The sequence below is a fragment of the Felis catus genome, chromosome D1 (genome assembly GCF_018350175.1).
Source record: "Felis catus isolate Fca126 chromosome D1, F.catus_Fca126_mat1.0, whole genome shotgun sequence".
NCBI lineage: Eukaryota > Metazoa > Chordata > Mammalia > Carnivora > Felidae > Felis > Felis catus.
In genome coordinates this window covers 113,417,920-113,441,982 of record NC_058377.1, presented here as the reverse complement: position 1 = coordinate 113,441,982, position 24,063 = coordinate 113,417,920, and the positions used below count along the sequence as shown (strand labels likewise).

Genomic DNA, 24,063 nt, shown 5'->3' with positions numbered 1-24,063 from the left:
TTGTACGTTTCACCCAAGGTGTTAAGCTTAGTGGCACAAAGTTGTTCATGATGTTACGTTTTCCTTTTAACAGCCGTGGGACATGTAGTGATGTCTCTTCTCTCGCTCTTGATGTTGGTAGTCTGTCTTTTTTGTGTGCAATGGGTCTGGCTAGAGTTTCCTTGATTTTATTGATCTCAAAGAACCCACTTTTGATTTGGGGTTTCAGTGTTTCTGTTTTGTGATTTCATTAGTTTCTGCACTGATTTTTATTCTTAAAAGTGCTTACTTGGTGTCACTTGGCTGTCCTTTTTCTAAGTTTTCAGAAAAAAATGTAACGTTTGTTTATTTTTGAGAGAGAGAGAGAGAGAGAGAGAGAGCGAGCGAGCACAAAGCAGGGGAGGGTCAGAGAGAGAGGGAGACACAGAATCCGAAGCAGGCTCTGGGCTCAGAGCTGTCAGCACAGAGCCCAACGCAGGACTCAAACTCAAGAAACATGAGATCATGACCTGAGCCGAAGTCGGACGCTCGACCGACTGAGCCACCCAGGCGTCCCTTCTAGTTTGTTAAGGTGGAAGCTGAAGACGTCATTAGAGTCCCTCTGATACAGAGTTGGGCGGTATGCATTCCCCCTGACGACTTCACTTGCATCCCACAGATCCTGACGCATTATGTTATTTTCCTTGCATTCAAAATATTTTCTAATTTCCTTTTTGTTTTCTTCTTTGATGCCTGGATTATTTAGGAGCATAGGACTTACTGCCCAAACATGTGAGGATTTTCGAGATACCTTTCTGATATTGATTTCTACTGTAATCCATTTGTGGTCAGAGAAAATACTTAATATGATTGGATTCTTTTTAAATGTATTAAGACTTGTTTTATGGCCCCAGCATACGGTTTGTGTTGGTAAATATCGCACCGGGCGTGGGAAAATGGTACATGTCCTGCTGCTGGGAGGACCGTCCCGTGGACGTCGACCAGGTGGCTGCGGCCGGCGGCGGGGTCTGCTGTCGCGGTGATTGCCGGGCACTGAGACCTCCAGCTCTAAGGAAGGGGCCGTGGGCTGGTTCTTCCAGAGCTGGTCACTCTCAGAGTGTGTTGCGAGGCTTTGTTACTGGTGTGTCAGTATTTGGGGCCGTGTGTCCTCTGATGAATGGGCGCCCTTATCACCACGAAGCTCCCTTCTTTATCCCCAGTCACGTGCTTTGCTCTGAATTCTACCTTGTCCGCTACTAACTCCGGCTTTCTTGTCCTCCGTGTGCCCATAGTGTACGTTTTCCACGTCTCTGGCTTTTAACCTGCGTGCGTCTTTATACTTAAAGTGGGCTTCTCGTGTGAAGTTCATGCTGAGTCTTACCGGGAAGTTCATGCTGAGTCTTACCTGAATCAAAACGTTTTCCTCTTAATGCATCGCTTAAGCTCGTGTGCACTTATTAGCGTGACTGAGATGCCTGGTGTCAGCTGTCACCGTGCTTCCATAATCGTGTGTATTTTGTCGTAGCCGCCGTGGCGGTGCTGTCTGCAGGATGCGTGTTCTCTGCTCCGTAGAAACACCGTGATGCTCCGGAAGGTTCCCTTCTGTCTCGACAGCTGCCTGTGCTCTCACGCTGTGACGTCTCCCCAGTCCTTACGATGACCGACACCGTCCCGTCACCACCTGGCACGCTGACACTCGTCCACACCCCCTCACGCCCGCCCGCCGCCCTCACGCACCACACGTGACCCTCCGGCCTCCTGGGTTTCAGGCTCCGGAACCCGGTGGACAGCCGGGTGCCCAAGGGAGAGACAGTGACACGTGCGGTTGTGGTTCTCAGTCGAGGGGTCCCCAGTGGCCTCGCTGGGCAGTGTGGTTGTGCGAGCAGGGGAAGGACAGAGTCGCACAAATATTTTGGTCACGAGTGCTCCCAGCTGAGGGGACGGCATGTGGTCCTGTCCCCTGCCCTGCGCCAGCCCCGGCCCGTCTGGCCCTTCTGTGCTGGAGCTGGATGGGGCCTCGGCCACCTGCCTGTGACCACCCCCGCCACCACGGGAGCCTCTGTCTCTGGCTGTGGGGTGTCAGGGACCCCAGGGCTCGTGGGTCGGACGCAGGGGGCTCGCTGGGCTCGGGACAGGAAGGCGGTTAGGCCTGGGGAAGGACGGAGCAAACCAGCAGCACGAAGGTGCCAGCGTTTCCCGTGGCGGGGAGGGGGGCACACGCTGCCCCCCAGGGACAGCGCGAGGGGCCGGACAGCGTCGGCGCACACGGGTGGGGTGCGTACCAAAAACACTTCTTTAAGATTTATTTTACAAAACGGACAGACTATTTTTCACAGCATTTTTAAGCTTACGAGAAATTGCGCAGAAAGTGCAGAAAGTCCCCGTGTGCCCCCCGCCAGCACCCTGACCGTGCCCTTCTCTCCTCCACGCGGGCCGTTCGTCACAATCGATGGGCCGACGCGGATCTGTTACCGTTCGCCCGAGTCCACCCTTTCCATGGGGGGTCACCCTTGGTGTCTTTTCTGTGGGCGTCGACCGATGTGTGAGGGCGTCCTGTGTCGTGCAGAGGAGCGTCCCCGCCCAACGGTCCTCTGTGCCACCTGTGTGCACCCTCCCTCCCCTGCTGCCCTGCAGCCGCCGGTCTTCGTCTGTGTGGAACTGTGCTGACTCCTCGGCGGGCGTGTCCCAAAGTGGGGTCCTGGCCCCGTGTCGGCCTCGGAGGCGGGGTGAGCCCTGACCACTGTGGCCTACAGCTAGCGCCTCTCTTGCTCGTCTTCTCTTCCGTAAGCGTCCACGCTCCTTGGCTCCGAACTGGGCCGTGCTCTGAGCATCCACAGGGTGAGGGCGTCCCCGTGCCCTCGGGGGCAGGTCTGGGCTTGGCCGTGTTGAGGTCGCTCTCTGATCCGGGGCCACAGGGCTCGGACGTGGTCCCAGGCAGCTGTGTGTATGGGAGGCCCCCGGCCCACGTGTACCCTGTCGCACCTGGGCACAGGCCTCCCTTCGCCCCGGCCCGAAATCTGCTGACCCTTGTCCGGAGCGTGCTGGCCGCCCGCCCGGCTCCCTCCCTAGGCCAGGCCTCACCGGCACCCACAACATGGCGGTCAGGACAGACCTCCTCACAAAGGGAATCAGATCTAGTCACTGCCTTGTTTAGAACTCTCCGGAAGCTTCCCACGGCTGTGAAGGGACAGCCACGCCCCTCCCTGTGACCCACAAAGCCCCTCGGGGCCCCGCCTCCTGGACTCGACCTCCCCGACGTCTGGCCTTCGCCACGCGTGACCCTCCTGTCCTGCAGGCTGCGGCTGGGTGGTCACTCCCCGGGGAGGCCTGCCTTCCCCTGTCCCCGTCCCTCTGCCCTCGCTCCTCGTCAGCAGTTGGGTCCCCCCGAGAATGAGCCTTTTCGGTCACGGTGCCGGGGGTCTCTGCAGGGGAGGAGCCCCGTGACCGGCGGTTGGCTTTCTTCCGTGTGGGGTACCCTCACTGTCACCCCACCGCCCCCGCGTCAGGTCGCTCTGGGGATGCGGCGCAATGGTGTGGGCGGCAGGCGGAAGAAGCCAACATACTTCGAAGGTCACAGAAAGCTCAGAACTCTGCACGTTCCCTACTGAGCAGCTCCGAGTGCATGCGGGGGGCGGGGCAGGGGGCCGGAAAGCCGCCTGAAGTGAGCTGGGCGCCCGCGAGCGAGGGGCCGGGGACACACCTCCTAAGGCCGGAGTGCGAGGGTGGGGCCCCAAGTTAGCGCCTGAGCCCAGGTCCCCCGAAGGCAGATGGGACGTGGGCAGTGAGTCTGGGGCTGGTGGACGTGGCTTTCTGGGTGGGGCCCGGCTCAGGGGCTTCTGGGAGGAGCCTGGATGACCCCGGTGGCCGCAGGGTGCGCTTCGGGTCCCCTGGACTCAACCCAGGACCCGGCTGCGGATAGGGTTGGGGTCCCAGGTGTGAGGTGTGGACACAGGCTGGTGCTGGGGCATCTCGGCACGTGTTTCCTGGGCATTTCTTGTACCCTCTGCCCCGCACGAGGATGTGAGCCAGAGGGGGTGTGAGGCACCCTCGGGAGCTCTTGACGGAGAGGGAGACTGGCGGCCCCAGGCGGTCACCAAGACGCGAGGTGATGGCTTGCTGTGCTAGGTGCCCAGGGGAGTCACCGGGGAGGACAGGGGTTGGGGGGAGACCTCCTGGAGGGCGATCGGGGACCGCAGCCCAACTCCCCGGTGACAGGAGCTCGGTGGGCCTGGTGAGGGCCCGTCGGCCACTCTGGGCACGCGGGAAGGGGGCGATTTCCGACTCAGGGTGTATTTGTGTGTGTTTTTTTTTAATCTCCAAAAACCAGGTCTTTGATTCGGCGCATCTCTGTTTTTACTGAATTAACTTGTTTCCTGCAGAAGGGTCCGTTTACTCGTACATCTCTCAGGCTGGTGGCATTATTCGTCTGATTTCTTCCTCCTCTTTTCTCCTTAGGCCCGTGGGGCGCTCACTCCCCAGCAGCGAAACCACGCCTCGTAGGTGCGCAGGCCAGCGAGTCCTGGCAAACGTCTGCCGTCGTGAAATCACGATCTGGAACATTCCCATCACCCCCAAAAGTCCCCGGTGCCCCTTGGCAGCTCACCCCGCCCCCGCGCCCCCGCGCCCCCAGCACCTGGTAATCACGGATGTTTCCTGTCCCCGCGGTCGTGCCTTTTCCAGAACGTCATACGAACGGCATCTTGCACCACGGAGCCATGGCGTCTGGCTTCTTTCACGGACCAGAATACACGTGAGCTTCATCCCCGTTGCGGCGTTCACGACTTTGTTTCCTCTTAATTGGAAAGGATAAAATGTACCACAGTTTGTTTATCCGTTCACAGGCTGATGGACACTTGAGCCGTTTCCAGTTTTCTGCTGTTATGATTAAAGCCGCCCTGATTATTGCACACAGGTTTCGAGTAGGCCCCGTGTCCTCATTCCTCCTGGGGAAAGCCCTCGGAGCGGACGGCCGGGCCAGCACGCTGGCCTTGCCGAGAGACCCCACGCCGGTTCCCACGTTTGCTCCGCGTGCCGTTCTTTCCGTCGCCCACGCACGGCGGCTCTGGGTCCCCGCCCCTGCGGCCACCGCTCACGGTTCTAACTGCGTCTCCCCGGTGACCCGCGGCCCTGCGCGTCTCTCCCGGGGCCCGCTCCCCGCGCTGTACCTTCTCTGACAGAGGGCTCCGTTCTCTGCCTACCTTCGCGATCGGGGCCTCCGTCCTGCCGGTGGGACAACCAGGGGGTTGTAACAGCTGGTACGTTCTGGATCCAAGTCGAGACATTACATTGGGACGATCAAGTGTGTGTTTGGCCAGCATTCCCCACCCCCCCCCCCACCGCCCCCCGATCTGTGGTTTCTCTTTCCTCTTTAACACCGTCTTAGGGGAGAGCACAAGTTTTTAATTTTGACCAAGTCCAATTTTTCAGGTTGTTTTTTTTCTTTAAAGGCTCATGTTTTTTGTGTCCTGTCTAAGAAATATTTGCCTAATCCAGGGTTACGGAGACTTCTCTCCTCTATTCCTGTAGAAATTTTATAGTTTTACATTCCGTGTTTATATCTGCGATCCGTTTCAAGTTTAATTTTATGTGCAGTGACAGGTATTAAATCTTTCTTGCATGTGGCTATCCAGCGCCGTTTTTCCATCGAATTAGTTTGACACCTTTGATGAAAATCAGTTGACCATATGCGTGGCTCTGCTTCTGGACTTTCTAACCTGTTTTGCCATTACCACACTGTCTTGATTAATGTGACTTTTGTAGTAAGCCTTGAAATCAGGCTGTGTTAATCCCTCAATTTTGTTCATTTTCAAAAGTATGTTGGCGATTCTAGTCTTTGCATTTCCATGTAAATCTTAGGATCACTTTGTTAATTTCTACCAAAAAAAAAAAAAAAAAAAAAAAACCCGTCAAAGTGTTGAATCGCGCCGTGGTGAGCCGGTGGTGGGTCAGTGAATCTGAGTGTCCCCGCGGATCTCAGTAACATTGTGTTTTCTGCCTCACGGCCGTGCTGTGTCTCTATGCTTTTTAAGATATTTTTCCGTATCGCTCATCCGTGTTTTCTGGTTGTGAGTGCACAGGTCTCCTACGTGATTTGTGCGATTTGCTGTGTCGTGTTTCTGACATCACCCAAACGGTGTACTTTTCTTAATTTCGCTTTTGGATGGCTTCTTCCTAGCATGTTGACCTGGTGTCCTGTGGCTTTGCTAACCTTATTAGTTCTGGAAGCTTCTTTTTTTTTTTTTTTTTTTTTTGGTAGATTTTTTTAGGATTTTCTATGGAGATGATAGTGTTGTGCCAAACAGAGTCAGTTCTATTTATTTATTTTTTTTCCATTTCAACCTCTGTTGCTTTTTGTCCCTTGTTCTTGCCTGATCGCGGGCTGGGCCTCCACGGTGACGTTCAGTAAATGGTGAGGAGAGACCAGACCCCCCGCTTCTGCTTCCTGATCCCGGGGGGACGCTTGGTCTCTCGCCGTGAAGCGCGATGCTAGCTGTGGCTTCTGGACGTGCCCCTTGGCAGCTGGGAAGCCCCCCTCTTTCCACTGTTCTGGGAAGAGAGGCTATGGAGTGTGGCTGCTGCGTTTCGTCAGACGCTTTTCCTGTATCTATTGATTATATATGTGTGTTTTTCTCCCTACTTTATTAATACGGTGAACTACACCGAGTGATTTTCAAATCGTGAACCGACCCTGAATTCTGAGCATAAAGCCTACTTGGCCATGGTGCGTTTTTTAAAAAATACATTGTTGGCTTTCATTTGGCCAACGTAACAGAGAGTTTTCACATCTGTGCTCACGAGGGATCGCGTCCGAGGTTTCTTTGCTCTCAGCGTCTTCGCTTTTGGCATTAGGTAATCAGTTGGGAACCGTTCCTGCTTTTTGGTTCCGGAAGATTTAGGGCAGAAATGCTGTTTTCTTCAGCGTTTGATAGGACATGCAAAGCCATCGGGCTGGGGTTTTCTTCGTGGGAAGGTTTTTGGTTAGAAATTCAATTCTTTTCACAGGCTTAGGGCCGTTCAGTTTATCGATTCCTTCCCGAGTAACTTTTGGTAGTTGGTATCTTTGACGTTTGTCCCCAAGGAGCCAGCCCCCCTCCCCATCCCAGGACCAGGGTCAGTCCCCTGTGTGGGAACGGGGGGACCCGGGGCTGTCCAGACACGGAGGACCCTCCTCGGTGCCCTGGCGGGGGGGGGGGCACGGGCTGGAGGCTTGTATCTCAGAGCCGCTCCAGGCCCCCGCCCAAGCTGGCCGCCCGGCCGGGCGCCCCCCACTCTGGTGACGGTGGTGGGGGTTGAGCGGGGACTGAAGGTCAGACCTTGTCTGTTGCCTCCCAGCCCCGCTCCCTGGAAGGCCACCCCTTCTCGGAGGAACGAAACTCAAGCAGACGGCCCTCGGAGACCACGGCAAGTCTGCCCTTCCCTTACACTTACTCTGTAAACTCCAGCCCTAAAACAACACACATCCTTCTGAAGCTGTTCACATATTAGCTCTTAAAACAGCAAAATCCGTGCACAATTTCCTCTCAATCCCTTAAAACATTCCTGAAAGAAGAAGAAGAAAAAAAAAAAAACTGTTGAAATTCACCGCCTGTCATGAAAACCTCTGGATGTGCCGAGCCGGGCGAGGCACCCAGCCGTCAGGACACCGAGGAGCGGGGCCTCCGCACACGCGCGCCCCGCGGGGACCCGAAGCCCACGCGGGCCCGTCCTCCCCCGGCCGGCAGCCCCCCCCCCGCCGCCTCCGCTAAAGCAAACACCATTCAAACCAAGGCAGAGCCTTTCAACGCCTCAACCAGATAATTAGAAAGGGTTTTCGTCCCCAAGTCGCTCTCGGTTTGGTCAACTTCTCGTTCTGGGTGAATTCTTAAATGAGACGTTTTTAGCAGCTCGGGCCCTCGGCAAATAGAGACTCGGCCGCCGCCCTCTCTCCCCCAGCCCTGCCGGCTAAGGTGGCCGTCGCAGGGGTGGAACTTCTTTGGGGTTAACGGCCCTCGGCAGCGAGGTTCCGGGGCTGAAAATCAACCCCATTTAGCCGGCCTGGAGACGGAAATAGCCGTGCCTGGGGAAGACGAGGGATTTGCTTTAAATACGTGTAAAGCTGGCTGCCGGGGCGCCTGATGGTGTCTACAGCTGGGCACGGGCGGTCCCGGGGCCTCCCGCGCCCCCACCGCAAATTACAGGGCGGCCCGCCCGGCTACTCCCGTGTGCGCGAGGCCCCGAGCGTGATTCACGGGGCTCTTGGCCCCCAGGCCACGAGGTGGAAAGCCCCCCCGCCCCCCGCCGCCTCTCTGACTGTTTAGTGCCCTGGAACACGGCACCCCCCACCCCGACACACACACCCCCAACCTTTCCTGCCCCTGGGCCTTTGTTTCTGCTGGCCTTAAGCCTGGGATAACTCTTCCAGCCTTTCGGGGTCTGTCTCCAGAGCCCAGATTTTCCCGTGCAGCAGGGAAGGCACAGAGGCCGGCCTTTGCCCACGCACAGAATGGCGCCGTCTCACCAAGGCCTACAGGACAGGACCCCTTCCCAGGAGGAGAAACCTTTGGGGCCTGTGACCTGGACGTCCACAGGGACCTCCGTCCAGCTCTTGGTCTGACCTGGACGACGACCCCGAGCCCCCGGATGTGACTGCTGTTCCCTTTGGGCCAGAAGCCCGTGATCGGGGGGTCGCCATGTGGATTTCCTCTGAGGCTGGGAGGGGAGGGGGGATCTGTCCCAGCGTCCGGTGGTTCCGTGGCTCGTAGATGTGTCCCCCCCCCCCACCTCTGCTCTCTCTGCACACGGCATTCTCCCTGCTCGTGTCCGTATCTCCCCCTTTTGTCAGGACACCGGTCATATGGGATCAGGGCCCAGCCTAGTGACCTGGCTTAACTAATTACACCTGCAAAGACGCTGTTTCCAAACAAGGTCCCATTCGCCGTCCATGGGTCAGGACTTTAGCATACGAGGTTTGGGGGGAGACGCTTCAACCCCAAACGGTGCCTGGGTGAGGGGTGAGGAGTGGGTCTGTGGAGCAGGAGACACTCGGGATCACTCAGGACCTGTCCTGCTCTGGTGTGGGAGGCAGGTGGCCCTTGGGGACTATTGCCACCCGGCCAGCACCCTGGGGGTGGCATTGTGCTCAGAGCCAGGGACTTGGTCAGAGGGACACGGGAGAGGCCCCTGTGCTCAGGAATTCTTGAAAGAGATGCGGGGTGTCATTGAGTCCACTGAAGTGATGTTGGAAACTGCTTTGTCCACCCACAGTACCATCGATGGGGGAGAAGGGACGGGGGGAGATGAAGTCACGGGGGAGGCAGCCACTGGGGGGGGGGCTACAGTATAAGCTCTTCCGACGGGAGCAGGGGCTGTTCCGAGCTTCAGGGGTGAGGGTGCAGCGATGGAAGAGGATAGTCCAGTGAAGCTTCCCCGCTCAGGAATGAGAAGGGAAGGGATACTATGCTGATCACCTCTCCCACTCGAAGGAAAATGAAGGAGACAACATCACACAGCAAACAGTAAATCGAATCGGATGTATCCAGTTTTACACTAAATGTGAATGGCCTGAGAACCTCTGTTAAAAAGCAGGGACTCTCAGAAAGGTTTTTAATTTCATTTTTAACAAATACGTTGTTCAGAGGAATTCAGTAAAGCAAACTAATAACAGATGGTGGAAAACGAAGGAACGGCCGAGCCATGCTGAGCGCGTGCACACAGACGCGGGGTGAATGGTGTCCGCGTCGGCACTCGACAGGCCCAGGCAAGGCACCACTTCTGGAGGAGACGGGGTTGTAAACTCTGACGTGTCAAACAGCGTAAGAGCTCCGTAAAGCAAAAGCTATCGGAAATGCGGGGCAAAGCGGGTTAGATGTGATCACTGCAGGCGGCTTAATTGTACCTCTCAGAATAGGGCGATTCTGGCAGACGCAGAATACGTGAGGGTGTGGACGGCTTATGTTGCAATGGATTCTAACGGTAACCTGTGGTCCCTGCTGCTTACAGCTGTGTAACAAGCGTCCCCCAACCCACGAACCAGCACTGTAACTATGGGTCTTCCTGACCGGGACCTAGTTCCTTACGCCCACGAACATTTGTAAAACCAGTCATTTCACTCGGCTGTGGGGGCGGGGGGGGGGGGGTGGGAACCCAACACACTTTGAAAAGTTGGGATGAAGTTGGCTGTGATCAAAACCCAATACAGTTAGAAATAAAGGATGATGAGGTTACCAAAAAGGCTCAGCTATTTGGGAATTAAGCAGCGAATGCTCTCGTGAATAACCCTCAGGACGAAGAGGTGAATGTTGGGCACGCCTGCCAGGCAGGGTCACGGAAAGGCTCCCTCTGCGCCGTGGGAGGCACCTTCCGGGACTGCACCCCGACACCAACCACGGACACGTAATTTTCATCCCATCATCCACAGTTGGTTGGTAGTGGCTTCCTTGTGTTGTAAGTGTCGCCTCCCCATGTGCGTTGAAATTCACTCATTGAAAGCAACTAATGGGTAAAACACACACATTATATGGTCGCACGTACCGCGTGTCTACCGAGCGCCCTTCGCCGGGTGCTCCGGGGGGCGACCACGGGCTGTATAGCCACTTCACCAGAATCTGGGAGAAGACAGCTGCCCGGGGCCCACTTCCTGGCTGTGTCTGCCTCTCCCCCCCGCCCCCAGTCAGGTGTCTGTAGCGGTGGGGCCCTGGCCCACCTCCCGACCTCGGGAGCACCCGGGTGGGGAGGAGGCGGGCCGCGCTGACATGCCCCGCGGTGCGGGCACGCTGTCTGGGGCAGGAAGCTGGGTCCTGGCACTGGTAACACGTGCAAAGTGACTGTGGCAGAGAGAGTCACTCTTCCCCTCCGGCGGTGGGGGGGGGGGGGGTTCTCTCAAGGCTGAGCTAGGAGGCCTGGGATCCGAGGATTACGGGCCTGAGGATGCGCCACGGCCATGGGTGTGGTCGAGTTTCTGGTCTTGCTTTTACGCTCTGCGCCCCCTGGATACACACACAGCCGTGGGGCCCGGGCCCTGGAGTCTGCAGGTGCTACAGAGGAGGGGGCCGGGCTGGACGCCTGACTGGAGCCACTGAGGCTCCTCTGGGTGGGCAGTGAGCTGTTGGCCGCAGGGACGATTGCTCAAAAGCTGTCCTCCGCTTTTCTTGCTCCCTAAAAGCCCGTCTGGCCCTGCAGAGGGGTTTCCCGGGGAGCCCACGCGTGGAGAGTCGGGACATCTGTGCCTCGCCCCGTTGGCCACTGAGCCTGCACAGCTGTACTGGCAGGTCTGATCGCGGCTCCCGTGAGGCCGGGGTGGGGGTGGGGGGTGGCACAAGGTGAGCCCCGGGGACTGACCCCAGCCAGGGCGTCAGGAGTGGGGGGGAGCCCTGGAGCCTCGCCGCACCCCCAGGCGCCTGCTGGGGTGCGGAACAGGGGTGAGGGAGGCAGCCAGCCCCCCAGCAGCCTGGACGGTGGGCCTCCCTCGAGCGGCCTGCTCGGGCAGCGTCCGCGGCCCCTCACCAGGCCAGGGGACCGGACGGCCGCTGTTGCCCACTTGCAGGGCCCGGCTGCTGGGTAGATGGGAATATCCGTCCCCATGGTGATGGATCGAGGCTATGGCCTGGCCTGCTTGGCCCGCAGAATGGCCACCCCAGACAGCTGGCAGGTAGGGCTGCTTCTCGGGAGAACGCGGACCGGTGCCTCCTGAGTCGCCCCAAACCCGTGACTGTGTTTAAGGGGTGGGGCAGCACCCAAGGCCCGTCCAGGCCGTCGGGCTCCAGGCGGGGGGCTGCTGTCTCCTTGCTGTCTGATGGCTCGCGGGGCCCTCCTGGGAATTCAGGGTGGCTAGCCTATTGGGGAGAGGCTGTGGGGCCCCAAACCACCGGTGACTTCAGGCAGGTGGGTCCCAGACCCATGTTGGGGGGGAGGTGGGGGTCCATGTCCCAACAACAGGGAAGTATTGTATGGCCTGGGGACACTGGGTCTTCCTGGGTCCCCCAGCCCCCCGGAAGGCAGCACCCACCCCGGGTGAGGGGGCGCGGGGGAAGAAGCAGGCATGTCCCCCACCTAGAGTTTCCCGTGTGGCCCTTAGAGCACCAGCTGGGCGCCCTGCTGGGGCTCAGTGTGGACCGTGCTTCCAATGTGAAGACAGACCCCCAGCTCGGGAGACAGCTGAGGAGGTGGGGAGGGGTCCCCTGGGCTGGGATGAGTCCCACTGCCTCGGCAGGAGGGAGGTCGGGCCAGGGAGACACAGGTGAGGTCCAGGTGGAGGCGTCAAAGGCTTGGGGTGCATCACACAGGGTCAGGGGTCAGATCAGGAGGGGCCCTCTGTGCTGCGGGCAGAGTGGGGGTTCCGACACGGATCGGGGTGGACTCGGGCCTCCGGGGGCGGCGTGCGAGCCCCAGACCGGGTCAGGGTTCTGCACGCCTCTGTGCCGAGCCGCCCCTCCCGCCTGCTTGCCTGCCCCTGGGAGGTCACTTCTGTCTTGGGGTCCTTCAGTGCCACCCTGTCTTCTGGGTCTTTCCATGGCGTCTCCACAGGCCCAAGCGGCCTGTCTAACATCAGCCCTCCCTACAGCCCCGGGAAGTAGGCACCCCAGGACCCCCACTCTACAGACGAGGACACTCGGATGTCGGCACGGTTGTGGGGCCCACCGGGGTCACCGCCTGCATGTTGGGGATGCTGTATCCTGCCGTCCTGTGGGGGAGAGGGGCCCTCAGTGGCCTCTGTCCCGGCGCAGGGCTCCCCTCGGGCAGCAGGGCCCTTTCCCTGTACCCCCAGTGGCTGACCCGGGGCCTGGCCCACAGGCTGTGTGGACCAGGGAGCAAAGGGGTCCAGGCACACGGGCCCCCGCCCCAGCACGGGCCGAGGTGGGGCAGCGCTGGCGGGCGCGGGTGGGGCTGGTGGGCGCAAGTGTGGGCCGAGGGCCCCAGCTGTGCCCAGCACATGTCACCGGGAGGCCCCAGAGCCCTCACCGCGGGCGCGCGGCTGGGAGCAGCTGGCCACGGGCAGCTCCTGAACAAAGGGTGCTTTGAGCGGCCTGCACGCCTGCTCTGTACTCTTCAGCCAGCTGACTGTCCCGGGAATGCGCAGGCCAGCTCCCCCTGCGGCTCATGGGGTCCCGCTTGGAGTCAGAACAGCTGGGCTGGCCCCTGTGCTGTAGGACCACAGTCCCCCCCCCCCCAACGTGGGGACGCCTCCCAGCTTGTGGGAGGAGAGGAAGACCCTCACGCTGGTTGCCCACGGCCCCGCCCTGATGGGTGGCCTGGTCGGGTCCCCGTGTCCCCCCCGCCCCGTTCCAGGTCTCCGGGACCGCTTCTCCACCGGCGAAATCCCGTTGACCCCGGGAAGTACGGGCATCCTGCCCCCTGTGGCGGTCCTCGGTGCAGGGCGGGGATGGGGGGCAGGAGCTCCTGCAGAGCGGCCCCCACCCCCACCCCGGGGCTGCACCCCTAGTGGGCCACATCCAGCGCCCACAGGGCCACCGGGGAGGCAGCTGTGCTATTCGTCCTTGACCCTCATTCCTGCTCTTTGTCATTTCTCACCTGACAACCCGCGGGCCCCTGCACCCCACAGTCCCCGGCGCTTAATCCTTTGTGGTTCAGTCTCTATCTCTCTCCGAAATTTTTCATCATCGAGATAATAGAACAGTCACATCAGAGACCGCAGGGATCACAAGGATAAGGATCTGGGAGGCTGCCTTTCTGTTTAGCGAAAGAAGAAATATTTTCCGTCCCAAGAGTCGGGATGTGAGGTCGGCTAATCTAAGCGGGTTTAACCTTCAGGCCGTCTTGCTCTGTGTCACATGTGAGTGGTTCGTGGCGGGGACGTTCCCGGCGCTCCTAAGTCATGCGATGCCAGCAGCACTGAGCCTCAAAACACGCGGGGCCTTAGACGAGCTTCCCGCTGATGAGGATGCAGAGTAGCTGATAAGGAACAACAGACAAGCCCAGCAGCGACCTTCACCCTTCTCGTCCTTCTACACGGTTACGAAACGCTTGAGTAATCGCCAACCTTTTCCCCGTGCGCGCTCGCAGCGGGAGAAACCAGATAAGCCCCTGCGTTTCTGAACCTTTATCTCCACTCTTGGGATTTGCAGAACTGCTGTCACAACAGTTCCCCCAAAACAGCGAGGGCAGGGGAGGGCCAGGGTGTCTGTCAGCAGAATGACAGGACTCCAGGCGAGGACCCCACGGCCAAGTCCCGGGGGCAGCGAGCCCGTGCCGTGGGGCGTCCGAGGCAGGGCCCAGAGCCTCCCGGGGAGGGACCCCGAGCTTGTGCAGGGCCCCACGTGCCCTGTCAACACTGCGATGAAACAGGGCGAGGGAGCGTTCAGAGACTCAGCGCTCACTGCCAGCCCCCTCCCCAGGTGGACCCTTTGCACGCTGCCTCCTCTGCTGTCCCCGCAGAAGGGGACCCGGCGGGGTGCCTGGCATCATTCCGTGAGCTCCCCTGACACCGGGCTAGCAGCGGGTCCGTGAAGACGGGAGCTTGTGCCCCAGGCCGACCACGCAGTGACTCTCCCGGCCCCAAGCGGGGTGACGTTCGGGGCCCATCTCTCCACCCCGTGGGGCCGCCCCGAAGGTCCGCTGCGGGGCCCGCGGTGTGTCTGTTGTGGTCAAGCACACAGAGCACCACGTTCGCCATTTCCAAGGGCGCAGTCAGTGGCATTCAGTGCATTCACGGAGTTGTGCAACCACCACGCCCGTGTCGTTCCAGAACTCTCCCGTCCCCCCCGGAGGAAAGCCCCTAACCGGGGGCAGCCGCTCCCCACTCCTCCCTCCTCCAGCCCCTGGCATCCACTAATCTTTCTTTTCATAAAATCGTGGTGAAATACGCATACTATGCACTTTATCATATCTGTGTCGAGGTGCATGCAGAGCTCTGGGCGCTGAGCACGTTCATGCTGTTATGCAGCCGTCCCCACCCTCCGTCTCCAGAACTTTCCGTCTTCCCAAATAGAAACTCCGTCCCCATGAAGCACAGACCCCCAGCCCCGGCGCCCCCCGTGCCACTTTCTTTTTTAAGAAAAAACCCAGGGGTGCCCGGGTGGCTCCGTCGGTTGAACGTCCGACTTCGGCTCAGGTCACGATCTCACAGTTCCTGAGTTCCAGCCCCACGTTGGGCCCTGTGCCGACAGCTGGGAGCCCGGAGCCTGCTTCGGATTCTGTGTCTCCCTCTTCCTCTCTGTCCCTCCCCTGCTCGCATGCTGTCTCTCTCTTTCTCTCTCTCTCTCCCTCAAAAACAAATAGACATTAAAAGAAATTTGTTTTATTTCAATTTATTTGAAAAAGCAAAGCAGTTCACTCATTTCTCACTGCGCTGCCCCCCCCCCCCCGCCAGCAACCGTCCGTCTGTTCTCCGAACCCACAAGCTTGGTTTCGCGTGTATGTGCGGTTTCCACACGAGTGAAATCTGGGGCATTTGCCATTTGCCGTGGTGCCCTCGAGATCCAGCTGTCCTTGCGGACGGCAGGGTTTCCTCCTCCTTCTGCGGGCGGCCTCCGGCCGCCGCCCTGCCTTGGCTGTCGTCAGTAACGCTGCAGTGAACGTAGGGGTGCAGGTATCTTTTTGAATCAGCATCTTCATTTTCCCTGGAGAAATCCCCAGGACTGGAGTTCCTGGGTCTTGCAGGAACTGTCACTTTCTGAGGCACCTCCACCTGGGCTCCAGCCGTGGTGGCCACACCAGGTTGCGTTCCCTCCAGCGGCGCGCGAGGGCTCCCTTTCTCCACGTCCTCGCCGACACTTGTGGTTTCTTATCTTTTCTTACTCGAGCCTTCGCGACAGGCGCGCGGCGCTATCTCACCGCGGTTCCGATCCGCGTCGCCCTGATGGCGAGCACCCTTCTGGGTGTCTGTTGGCCGTCACGTCTTCTCTAGAGAAATGTTTGCTCAAATTCCTCACCTGTTTTCCAATTGGGTTCTTTGTTAGAACTTGTTTGGAGGATGATGCTGGATCACACCAGTAACACCGCCGAGAGCCACCCCTAACGCCCAGCACCGGGGAGACCCACAGGAAGGGCCCAAGTCCGGCCCGAAACTCGTGGAATGACGCGGGTCAGGGTGGGGGGCTGGTTGGACGCTGGGACCCGTGAGGTCCGTGTCTCAGCTTTTGGAAGGTGGCAAACGCTTGGGTCTGTCCTCTGGTCTCAGCACCCGCCCTGGCCCACCGGCCCCTCGGCCATGAAGCTGACACCGGCCGGGGTGGGAGGGGTCCCCCCCGTCCCTCTGGTTTGACTGTGGGCTCCGAGAGCTCCTCTCGGAGGACAGCCTCTGTCCTTGTATCTGCAGGGCAGAGCTCAGGGCCGCACTCCCTCAGCGTCCCGGCCTCCCGGCCTGCATCCTTGACCTCCTGCCTACCTGGGGTCACACAGGCACCACGTGGAGCTGGCCGAGAGGGCCCCTGGGCCGGCTGTGCTGTCGGTGGGGGAGCCACGTGGCTTCCACAGGGGTGGTGGGTGCGGCTCCCAGGGGGCGGGGGGTATTGAGCTGGACCGAGGAAGGGTAAGGAAGGACCCAGAGTGGGGAGCGGGGGGGAGGGGGGCACCCGGGGTGGGGGCCTGCCGCGGGCCAACGGAAGGCTCTCAGGATAGGGTAGGGGGGTGGGGCCCTGGGAAGGGGGCCACAGACCCCGACCCTCTGGTATGGGAAGTGCGGAGCGACAGCAGAGGCCTGAGCAGTGAGCCTGGGGGGAGGTGACAGCTGTTGGCAGGCTCTGGGCGCCCTGTAGTTCACCTTTGGGGCTTGCTTAGGGCCTGGAAAACAAAGACAGAAGAGTCTGGGGCCGGCCTGCTCCTGCCAGGGTGGAGAAAACTCAGGGCACAGAGGGTGGCCAGGGTGGGGGGGTCACCCTTCCCGGGTCTGGGCCACTGGGGCTGGAGGCTGGCCTCCCTTAGCCCGGAACTAATGAGCTTGCTGTGGTCCGGGGGGACGTCATACCTGAATCAGGGGTGACACCACGGGATGACAGAGGTCAGTCCTCATGCAGGCTCCCCGCCACCGGTCTCTGCAAGTGGACGGTCAAGGCCAGTCGCGGCCCCGCAGCAGCCTCCAGCCCTCCTGTGAAAACATTCCAAGGCCCCTGCTGGGCCACAGCCCCCGCCGCAGCCCAGGCCAGTGGACAGGTGGCTTCAAGAGAGAGCAGTGGGCCGGGCTGGCCAGCAAGCCTGCCCGTGGGGTGCTTGAGCCACGGCGAGCCCCCCCGCAGCCCCAGCACGCAGCACCCAGCTCTGAGGGCCTGGCTGTGGCCTCGACCCTGAGTGCCACCCCACCCAGCACTCCGGGCAAACATCCGTCCCACCGCCTCGTGCCCCGTCCCCATCCCCTCCCAGCGTGCGGGCAGCATGGCACCTCGAGCTCAGCCCCGCCCGGGGCCTGGGCCTCGCTTACACACGGTGAGCGCCCCATGCGGCCCGCCGGGCCTCGCGCTGCATTCCAAACTCAAACAGGATTTGAGGATTAGCATTGTTTTAAATTATTCCTACACCTCACCCCTCCAGGGGGGAGTCCGTGTTCTCAGGCAGCCAGCCCTGGGAGAGCGGGGGTAGCCCCGGACCAGGTTCTCCCCACGAGTGAGATGAAGATGATTCGGGTCTCAGCAATCAGCAGTCCCTGATAGTTCGTTATCTTGAGGTCTTTCAGAAGACGTTTCTTGTGCTTTGAGTCTACGCGGGGCACAGCTGAGGAAGGGACTTAAATGGTAAGAATTGCATGAAAACAAGAATGAAAACTATGGAATGACTGATAAGCCGGATGGTGTGTGGATGTGCAGGCAGAGCGGGGAGGGAGGCCCCGAGGACGGCTCTTTTGGGGACCCCCTAGTGGCCAGGTGACCCCCTCTCCACAAAGATGCCGGTGCCCGTGTCTCCACTTGGGGAACGCGGAGGTGACGGCCAAACCCTGGAGGCCCGTGGTGCATTCAGACCTCGCCCATCACGGGCTCCTCCCGCCTGCCGGGAGCCGGCAGGGCCGGGTTCTTGGGGGACACGTGAACAGGACGGAGCCTTGCGAGCGGGGGGCCGTCGGCCCCGCTCTCTCGTTCGCCCGGTGGATCCACACTGAATGCCAACCGGGGCAGGCCCTGGGTTGTGGGGCTGCGGAGCGGGGGATGGGCGGTGCACGTGGCCACTGCCCCCTGCGAGGTCACACGCCCCCTGCCCCCTCCAGGGCACGCACGACCCCCCCCCCCCGAAGGATTCAGTGTTATGAACACAACTTTTTTGCAACAGGAAAGAGGTAAACTCTCCTAGGCTTCCCCCCGTATCCACTGAGCTTGCCCCCAACACTGGGGGCAGTGTCCCGCCACCCCCTCGTGGCGGGGAGGGCAGGGGTGTGCTACGGACTAGGACCTGCCCTGGCACCCCGTGAGGCCCCCTGCCAGGGCCGGACTCCAGGGGCAGGAGGATCAGCATGGCCGTCTTCGTCCGGCTCCTTCCCCTGAGCCGGCGGTTTGGCCACTGACACGTCACGCCTTCCCCCCAGACCCCGTCGTGGTCCTGGCCTCCACGGTCGTCCTCCGCGTGGGCTCCAAGGGGCAGGTTTTGGGGCCACCCCAGGGCCCATCCCTGCTGGGGCAGGTGTCAGAACCTCCTTCCTTTATAAGGCTGAGTGATATTCCCTCGTACAGATGGCCCCCATCAGGGTTTGGGGGGACAGCGCTGAATCTCTATGTCACTCTGGTGCCGGCAGCTTCTCTGCGGTCCAGGACGGGGGCTGTGCCTCCCTCCTTTCATTTCTTGGCCTGATACCTTCAGGTTTCACCGCACCCGGCTTTTGCCTCCTTTGTTAACTCACAACTCCCGGATTCCTTCTGATGCGCCTGTAAACGGAATTGTTTTAGTCGTTTCTTTTAAAGATGTTCGCGGTTGGTAGAAACGATACATTGTTAACTCACATGATGCGCCTGTAAACGGAATTGTTTTAGTCGTTTCTTTTAAAGATCGATCGCGGTTGGTAGAAACGATACATTGTTAACTCACAACTCCCGGATTCCTTCTGATGCGCCTGTAAACGGAATTGTTTTAGTCGTTTCTTTTAAAGATGTTCGCGGTTGGTAGAAACGATACATTGTTAACTCACAACTCCCGGATTCCTTCTGATGCGCCTGTAAACGGAATTGAATTGTGTTAGTCGTTTCTTTTAAAGATCGTTCGCGGTTGGTGGAACCGATACAAGCGACACAGAAACGCAGTTGCTTCGTGCTTCTTGACTCGCCCCCGCCTTGCTGAATTCTGCAGCGATCTACCCGGCGTGTTGTGTGTGCGTGTGTGATCTTTGCAGTTTTCTACACGTAAGTTCACATCCCTGCGAGCAGAGATGGTTTTGCTTGTCCTTTCCGATTGCGATGGCTTTTATCTCTCTTCCGCGCCCAGCCGCTCTGGCTGCATCGTTTAGCACAGCGTCGAATGCGACGAAGGAAAAGCTCCCGTCGATGTAGTGTGTGCCGTGGGGTTTGCAGGTGTGGCTTTTATTTCGTGCAGGCACTATCCCTGCGTTCCTGATTTCACTGGTTTTAGCAGGAAAAGGTGGGCAATTCTGTCACATGCTTTTTTCGCAGCGACTCAGGTCGTGCGTTTTTACCCTGTTCTGTTGACGTGACGGGTTGTAGCTGACCGGTCTCCCTACGCCGGGCCCCCCTTCCGACGGCGGTTCCATTCGGTCACAGCGTATGATCTTTCCGACAGGGTACTGAGCTGGCTGCTAGTATTTTCTCGGGCGTTTCTGCACCGGTGCTCACAACGGAGGCCGATCTGGGCTCCTCATGCCTTACGTGTAGCGTCCTTGTCTGGCTTCATTCTGGCCTCGCAGGACAAGTCAGGAAGTGTTCCCCTCTTCAGTGTTTTGGAGAAACTTGGGAACGATCGGGGTTACTTCTTCTCCGGATGTTTGGTAGGTTTCACCAGCGAAGCCGTCGGGTCCACGGCTTGTCTTTGTTGGGAGAGTTGTGCTCACCGGTGCAGTCTCCTCACTAGTTCTGGATCCGTCAGGATTTCCCGCCCCTCCTCATCCGTCTGTCCATTTCACTACATTGTCGTTTGTTTCCCTTTGAACGTGGTTTTCATACTGTCTCTCTTCGCTTGTCCACCTAGCCACCCGCCCGTCACCCGTCCTCGGTAGCCTGGGTGTCAGCCCTCAGGGTCCCGGCGTCCCCTCCTCGAGGTGCGCTGAGTGCAGACTGAGCCCTGGCCGTGGAGCGGCTCCGCCAGAGGTGTCCTCGAGGCCTCTGCCCTCCTCTTCCTCCTCCTCCTCCTCCCGCCACCCACCTCCCTCCCCTGCCCTGGGGCGCTCCGGCCCCCGGGCCCCGGCAGAGCTGACAAGTGTCCCCGGATGCTGTGTCCTTGGTGGCGTGGTGGCTGTGAGGTGAACGAGGGACCATCTCACGAGGATGGATGCTCTCTGACGCACAAATTAGGATGCACGGCCTGAGCTCTGGGGGCTCGGTGGCTTAAACGAGTGCGGCTGGAGGACGCGAGCCCAGGTCGTCACGTGCCTCAGGGCCAGGCGAGACCTGAGCCGCTGCTGAGCCCGGGTGTGGATGTGGCCTGGCTGGGCCCCGGTCTGAAGAGCAGCAGGTGTCTGCTGGGAGGGGTGGGTCTGGCCTTGGGCCACTGGCCCGTCCTGGTGGGCTGCCTGCTTCCCACCCCCCCCCCCCGCCCAGACCCAGGCCAGGACCCAGGCCGGCCGCTCTTGGGGGTCTCTGGGTGGAGGCCCCGGCTCACGCCCCTCTGCCCCGCAGGAGATTGTGCTGGTGGTGTTCTTTGGGACGGAGTACGTGGTCCGCCTCTGGTCGGCAGGCTGCCGCAGCAAGTACGTGGGCGTCTGGGGGCGGCTGCGCTTTGCCCGGAAGCCCATCTCCATCATCGGTGAGTTGTGCCTGCACCCAGGGGAGCTTCGCGCGAGGTTTCGGGGCGTGGGCTCGCACCCTCCCCAGAAAGGGGGACCCGGCAGCCTGGGAGCGGGGCTGGGAGGTGGGCCGGGTGGGCCCGTGTGCCTGAGACGGAGGGCCACTCTCCCGTCCGAGTGGCCCTGTCCTCCTGACCGCCAGGCCCCTTCCCCCGAGCCAGCGGCCTGGCTGTTGACACGCCGCCCTTCCCCCCCCAGACCTCATCGTGGTCCTGGCCTCCATGGTTGTCCTCTGCGTGGGCTCCAAAGGGCAGGTGTTCGCCACCTCGGCCATCAGGTACACCTGGGCCACAAGCTCTCCCGGCTGGGGGTGCGAGGACCGCGGGGCAGCGTGCTGGGTGGGGGCACGCGCTCAGGCGCCACAGCGAGGTCGGCCGCCCGGGTTTGAGACCCAGCGAGAGCACCTCTGGGCCTGGGGCTGTGACCTCCCCCATCTGGGGGCCTCAGTTTGCCCATCTGTAAACCAGGGTGATCCCAGGGCCGTGCCCAGAAGGTGGTCTGGGGACCAAAGGGATTTGGAGGTGGACAGGTCCAGCTGGGGCCTGGCGTGCCCCCCCCGTACCCAGCCCTGACCCTGTGCTTGGGGGGGGAGGGGCGGGGAGGCTGGCACGGCGGTGAGCGGGCAGACCCAGAGCCAGGCTTTGAGGGGCCGAGCGGGGGCCCGGGGCTGTTGCGAGGCGCCTGGGCCGGTGAGTCGGGGGCAGGGGCACAGAGGCATCTCCCCCGCAGGGGCATCCGCTTCCTCCAGATCCTGAGGATGCTGCACGTTGATCGCCAGGGAGGCACCTGGAGGCTGCTGGGTTCTGTGGTCTTCATCCATCGCCAGGTGGGTGGTCTGGCTGGGGCGCGGGGGTCCCGGCTGTGGTGCCCGCATCCTGGCCGGCCGGGCGGACGATGTGCCCGTGTTCCTTCCAGCTGGGGACAAGAGGCTGGGGGCAGAGCTAGGGGCAGACATGCAGGGTGGAGAGAGAATCTGAAAGAGGCAGGCGGGAACAGTCCCCCGGCTGAAGACGGGCGCGTCACCGCGGGTCTCGGGGCAGAGCCGGGCGGCCGGCGAGCCTGTGTAAGCCGGCCTGTCTGTCCAGGCGGCGGCCGGGGCCCGACCCTGGCCAGTGGGGAGACGGGTGGAGACGGGCTCCGCGTGGGCATGTGGACCACGTGGGATCCACGTGGAACCGTCTGGGACAGGGCGAGCTCGCACCGGGCAGGCCCCCCGACTGTGCCGCCTGCCGGGAAGGTCACAGAGGCCTGGGCGGCCGTGAGTGCTCCGCTGACCCACACCCCTGTGCCCGCACTGCCCCCAGGAGCTCATCACCACCTTGTACATCGGCTTCCTGGGTCTCATCTTCTCCTCGTACTTCGTGTACCTGGCCGAGAAGGACGCCGTGAACGAGTCAGGTCAAGTGGAGTTTGGCAGCTACGCGGATGCCCTGTGGTGGGGGGTGGTAAGTAGAGACAGGCGTCCCGGGCAGCGGAGGGGAGGGACGCCACCACGGGGGCCGAGGGCACTGCGGGCTCAGGCCACGGGCTCCTCATGCGAACGTGGGGAAGGGTGCCCGCGGGAAGGTTTGCGCCGGGAGCCGGCAGCGCGGGGGCCCTCGCTCCGAGGGGGGGGACCCACAGTCGACCCTTCGTCTCCGGGCACGTGCCGGGGCCGGGCCCTCTGCTGCCCTTCACCCTGGTTGGGGGGGAGGCGTGTGCCCTGCCGTCTGGGAGGGTTTGCGCTGGCCCCAGGACTATCCCTGCACCAAGGAGCGCCACGTTAAACGGCAAACAGCACCGTGACATGAGGGCGGGGGGACCTCCCGAGGAAGAAGTACTCCCCTGTTCTGGCCGGGCACCAGGCCTGCCTGCGGGTGCCGTAGCTGGGCCCGGGCCGGAGAGGTGCCGGTTCCCCCCCACAGGGCCCCCAGGCTCTCCTGGCTGTGGAGATGGGCTCCCTGGGTGCACTGAGGGCAGGGCCCGGCGCCCCAGTTCCACCTGTAAGTGGCCCTGCTGGGCTGGGCAGCTCTCGGCTCCCTGGGCTGGGAGGCTGCAGGAGAGGCGGTCACAAGGGAGAGGACCCCACGGGGCGGGGGCGGGCAAGGGTCCTGGCGGGTCAGCCTTGCAGGGGGCCAGGGGGACATTCCGCTGAGGACCAGTCATTGCTGTGGACAGCCAGGTGAGGCCTCAGCCAGCCACGTGCGCCCTGAGTCCTGGCCGCGTCCTCGCCGTGTGGGCCGTGGAGAGACTGTTCAGGGCATGAAGGGCACCCCTGACCACACCCTCCACCCACAGCCTGGCTTCGAGGGGAGGGGGGTTCCAGGCACTTGATTGCAGGTGGACCCGGGCCCGGGATCAGCACGCACAAGGAAGGCCCCGAGGCGGCCCGGGGCAGACGCGTGCTGTGGGGAGAGACAGGGGCGTGGGCCACGGGCCAGGCCCCCACACTCCCCAGCTTTCCGTGGGGTACGGTGCTCCCTCCTTCAAAGTGCTCTGGGGTGTGAGCAGCCAGTGCCCGGGAGGGCCTCCCACGGGGCCAGGAGCGGGGGTCAGGGAGACAGCAGTGGACACCGACCCCTGCTTCAGGCTGAGTGCGGCTGCGTGGGGAGGGGAGCCCCTTGGAGCTGGGGGTGCGGCGGCCGATGTCCGGGCTGATCGGGGAGGGGCTGAGGAGAGGGCCCTGGCCTTCACGGGGTGTGGTGACGCCTCGGGGCCAGCGCCGTCCCCGGCCCTGGCCGTGTCTGTCCCCAGCCTCTTCCTTCCAGAAAAAGTGGGCCTTGCTCTCCCCTGGGGCTCCCTGACCTCCTCCAGAAAGGAGACCCTTCCCAGTCCATCCAGGTGCGGCAGGAAGCCACCCGGCAGCCCCCCCGGGCGGACACATGCCCCTGCCGTGTCTGTGTTCCACGCCCGTGAGGCCGAGTACACAGAGAGGGCTCCCGACGTGGGCGAGTCTGTGTGTTTTCTGGAAGCTTCTAGCGTGCCAGGCCGCTCGAGGGACCCGACTCGGGGCTGAGGAAAGCCCGGGTTCCGGCCTCCGTCTGCCCGTGCGCCCGTGCCCCCGTAGGCCCAGGCGAGGCGGGCCCCGGCAGGTCTGGGGGCGGGGAGGGGCGGGGAGGAGCGGGGAGGGGCGGGTCCCGGTGCCGGGCCCATGCGGGCACAGGCTGTCCGGAGCCGGGAGGAGGTGTGTGGGTGAGCGCCCGGGGCCCGGCTGATAAGCGGTGCCCAGCCTTGGCACCGGCCTCCCCGCCTTCCCGGGGCCG

The 24,063-nt window shown here is 61.4% G+C and overlaps 1 protein-coding gene and 1 long non-coding RNA gene across 13 annotated transcripts in view; one reads left to right on the top strand and one right to left on the bottom strand.

Annotated features, from left to right (window-relative positions):
• Positions 1 to 24,063, top strand: part of KCNQ1 (potassium voltage-gated channel subfamily Q member 1) — a 321,222-nt gene that overhangs the window by 60,519 nt on the left and 236,640 nt on the right. For all 11 annotated transcript variants that reach the window (XM_023240184.2, XM_011287088.4, XM_045039717.1 and 8 more), the window contains exons 3-6: positions 20,655 to 20,781; positions 21,020 to 21,098; positions 21,551 to 21,647; positions 22,126 to 22,266. In XM_023240184.2, the coding sequence (XP_023095952.2) occupies positions 20,655 to 20,781; positions 21,020 to 21,098; positions 21,551 to 21,647; positions 22,126 to 22,266 (444 nt within the window). The remainder of the gene's footprint in view (positions 1 to 20,654; positions 20,782 to 21,019; positions 21,099 to 21,550; positions 21,648 to 22,125; positions 22,267 to 24,063) is intronic.
• LOC109492246 lies at positions 15,276 to 18,009 on the bottom strand. 2 transcript variants are annotated; one of them, XR_006586749.1, is made up of 4 exons: positions 17,411 to 18,009; positions 16,859 to 16,978; positions 16,280 to 16,674; positions 15,276 to 15,824 (listed from the first exon to the last, which is right to left on the bottom strand). It is a non-coding gene; the product is annotated as an uncharacterized LOC109492246 (long non-coding RNA). The 2 variants fall into 2 exon arrangements; XR_002146093.3 differs by having other exon boundaries at positions 16,859 to 18,009.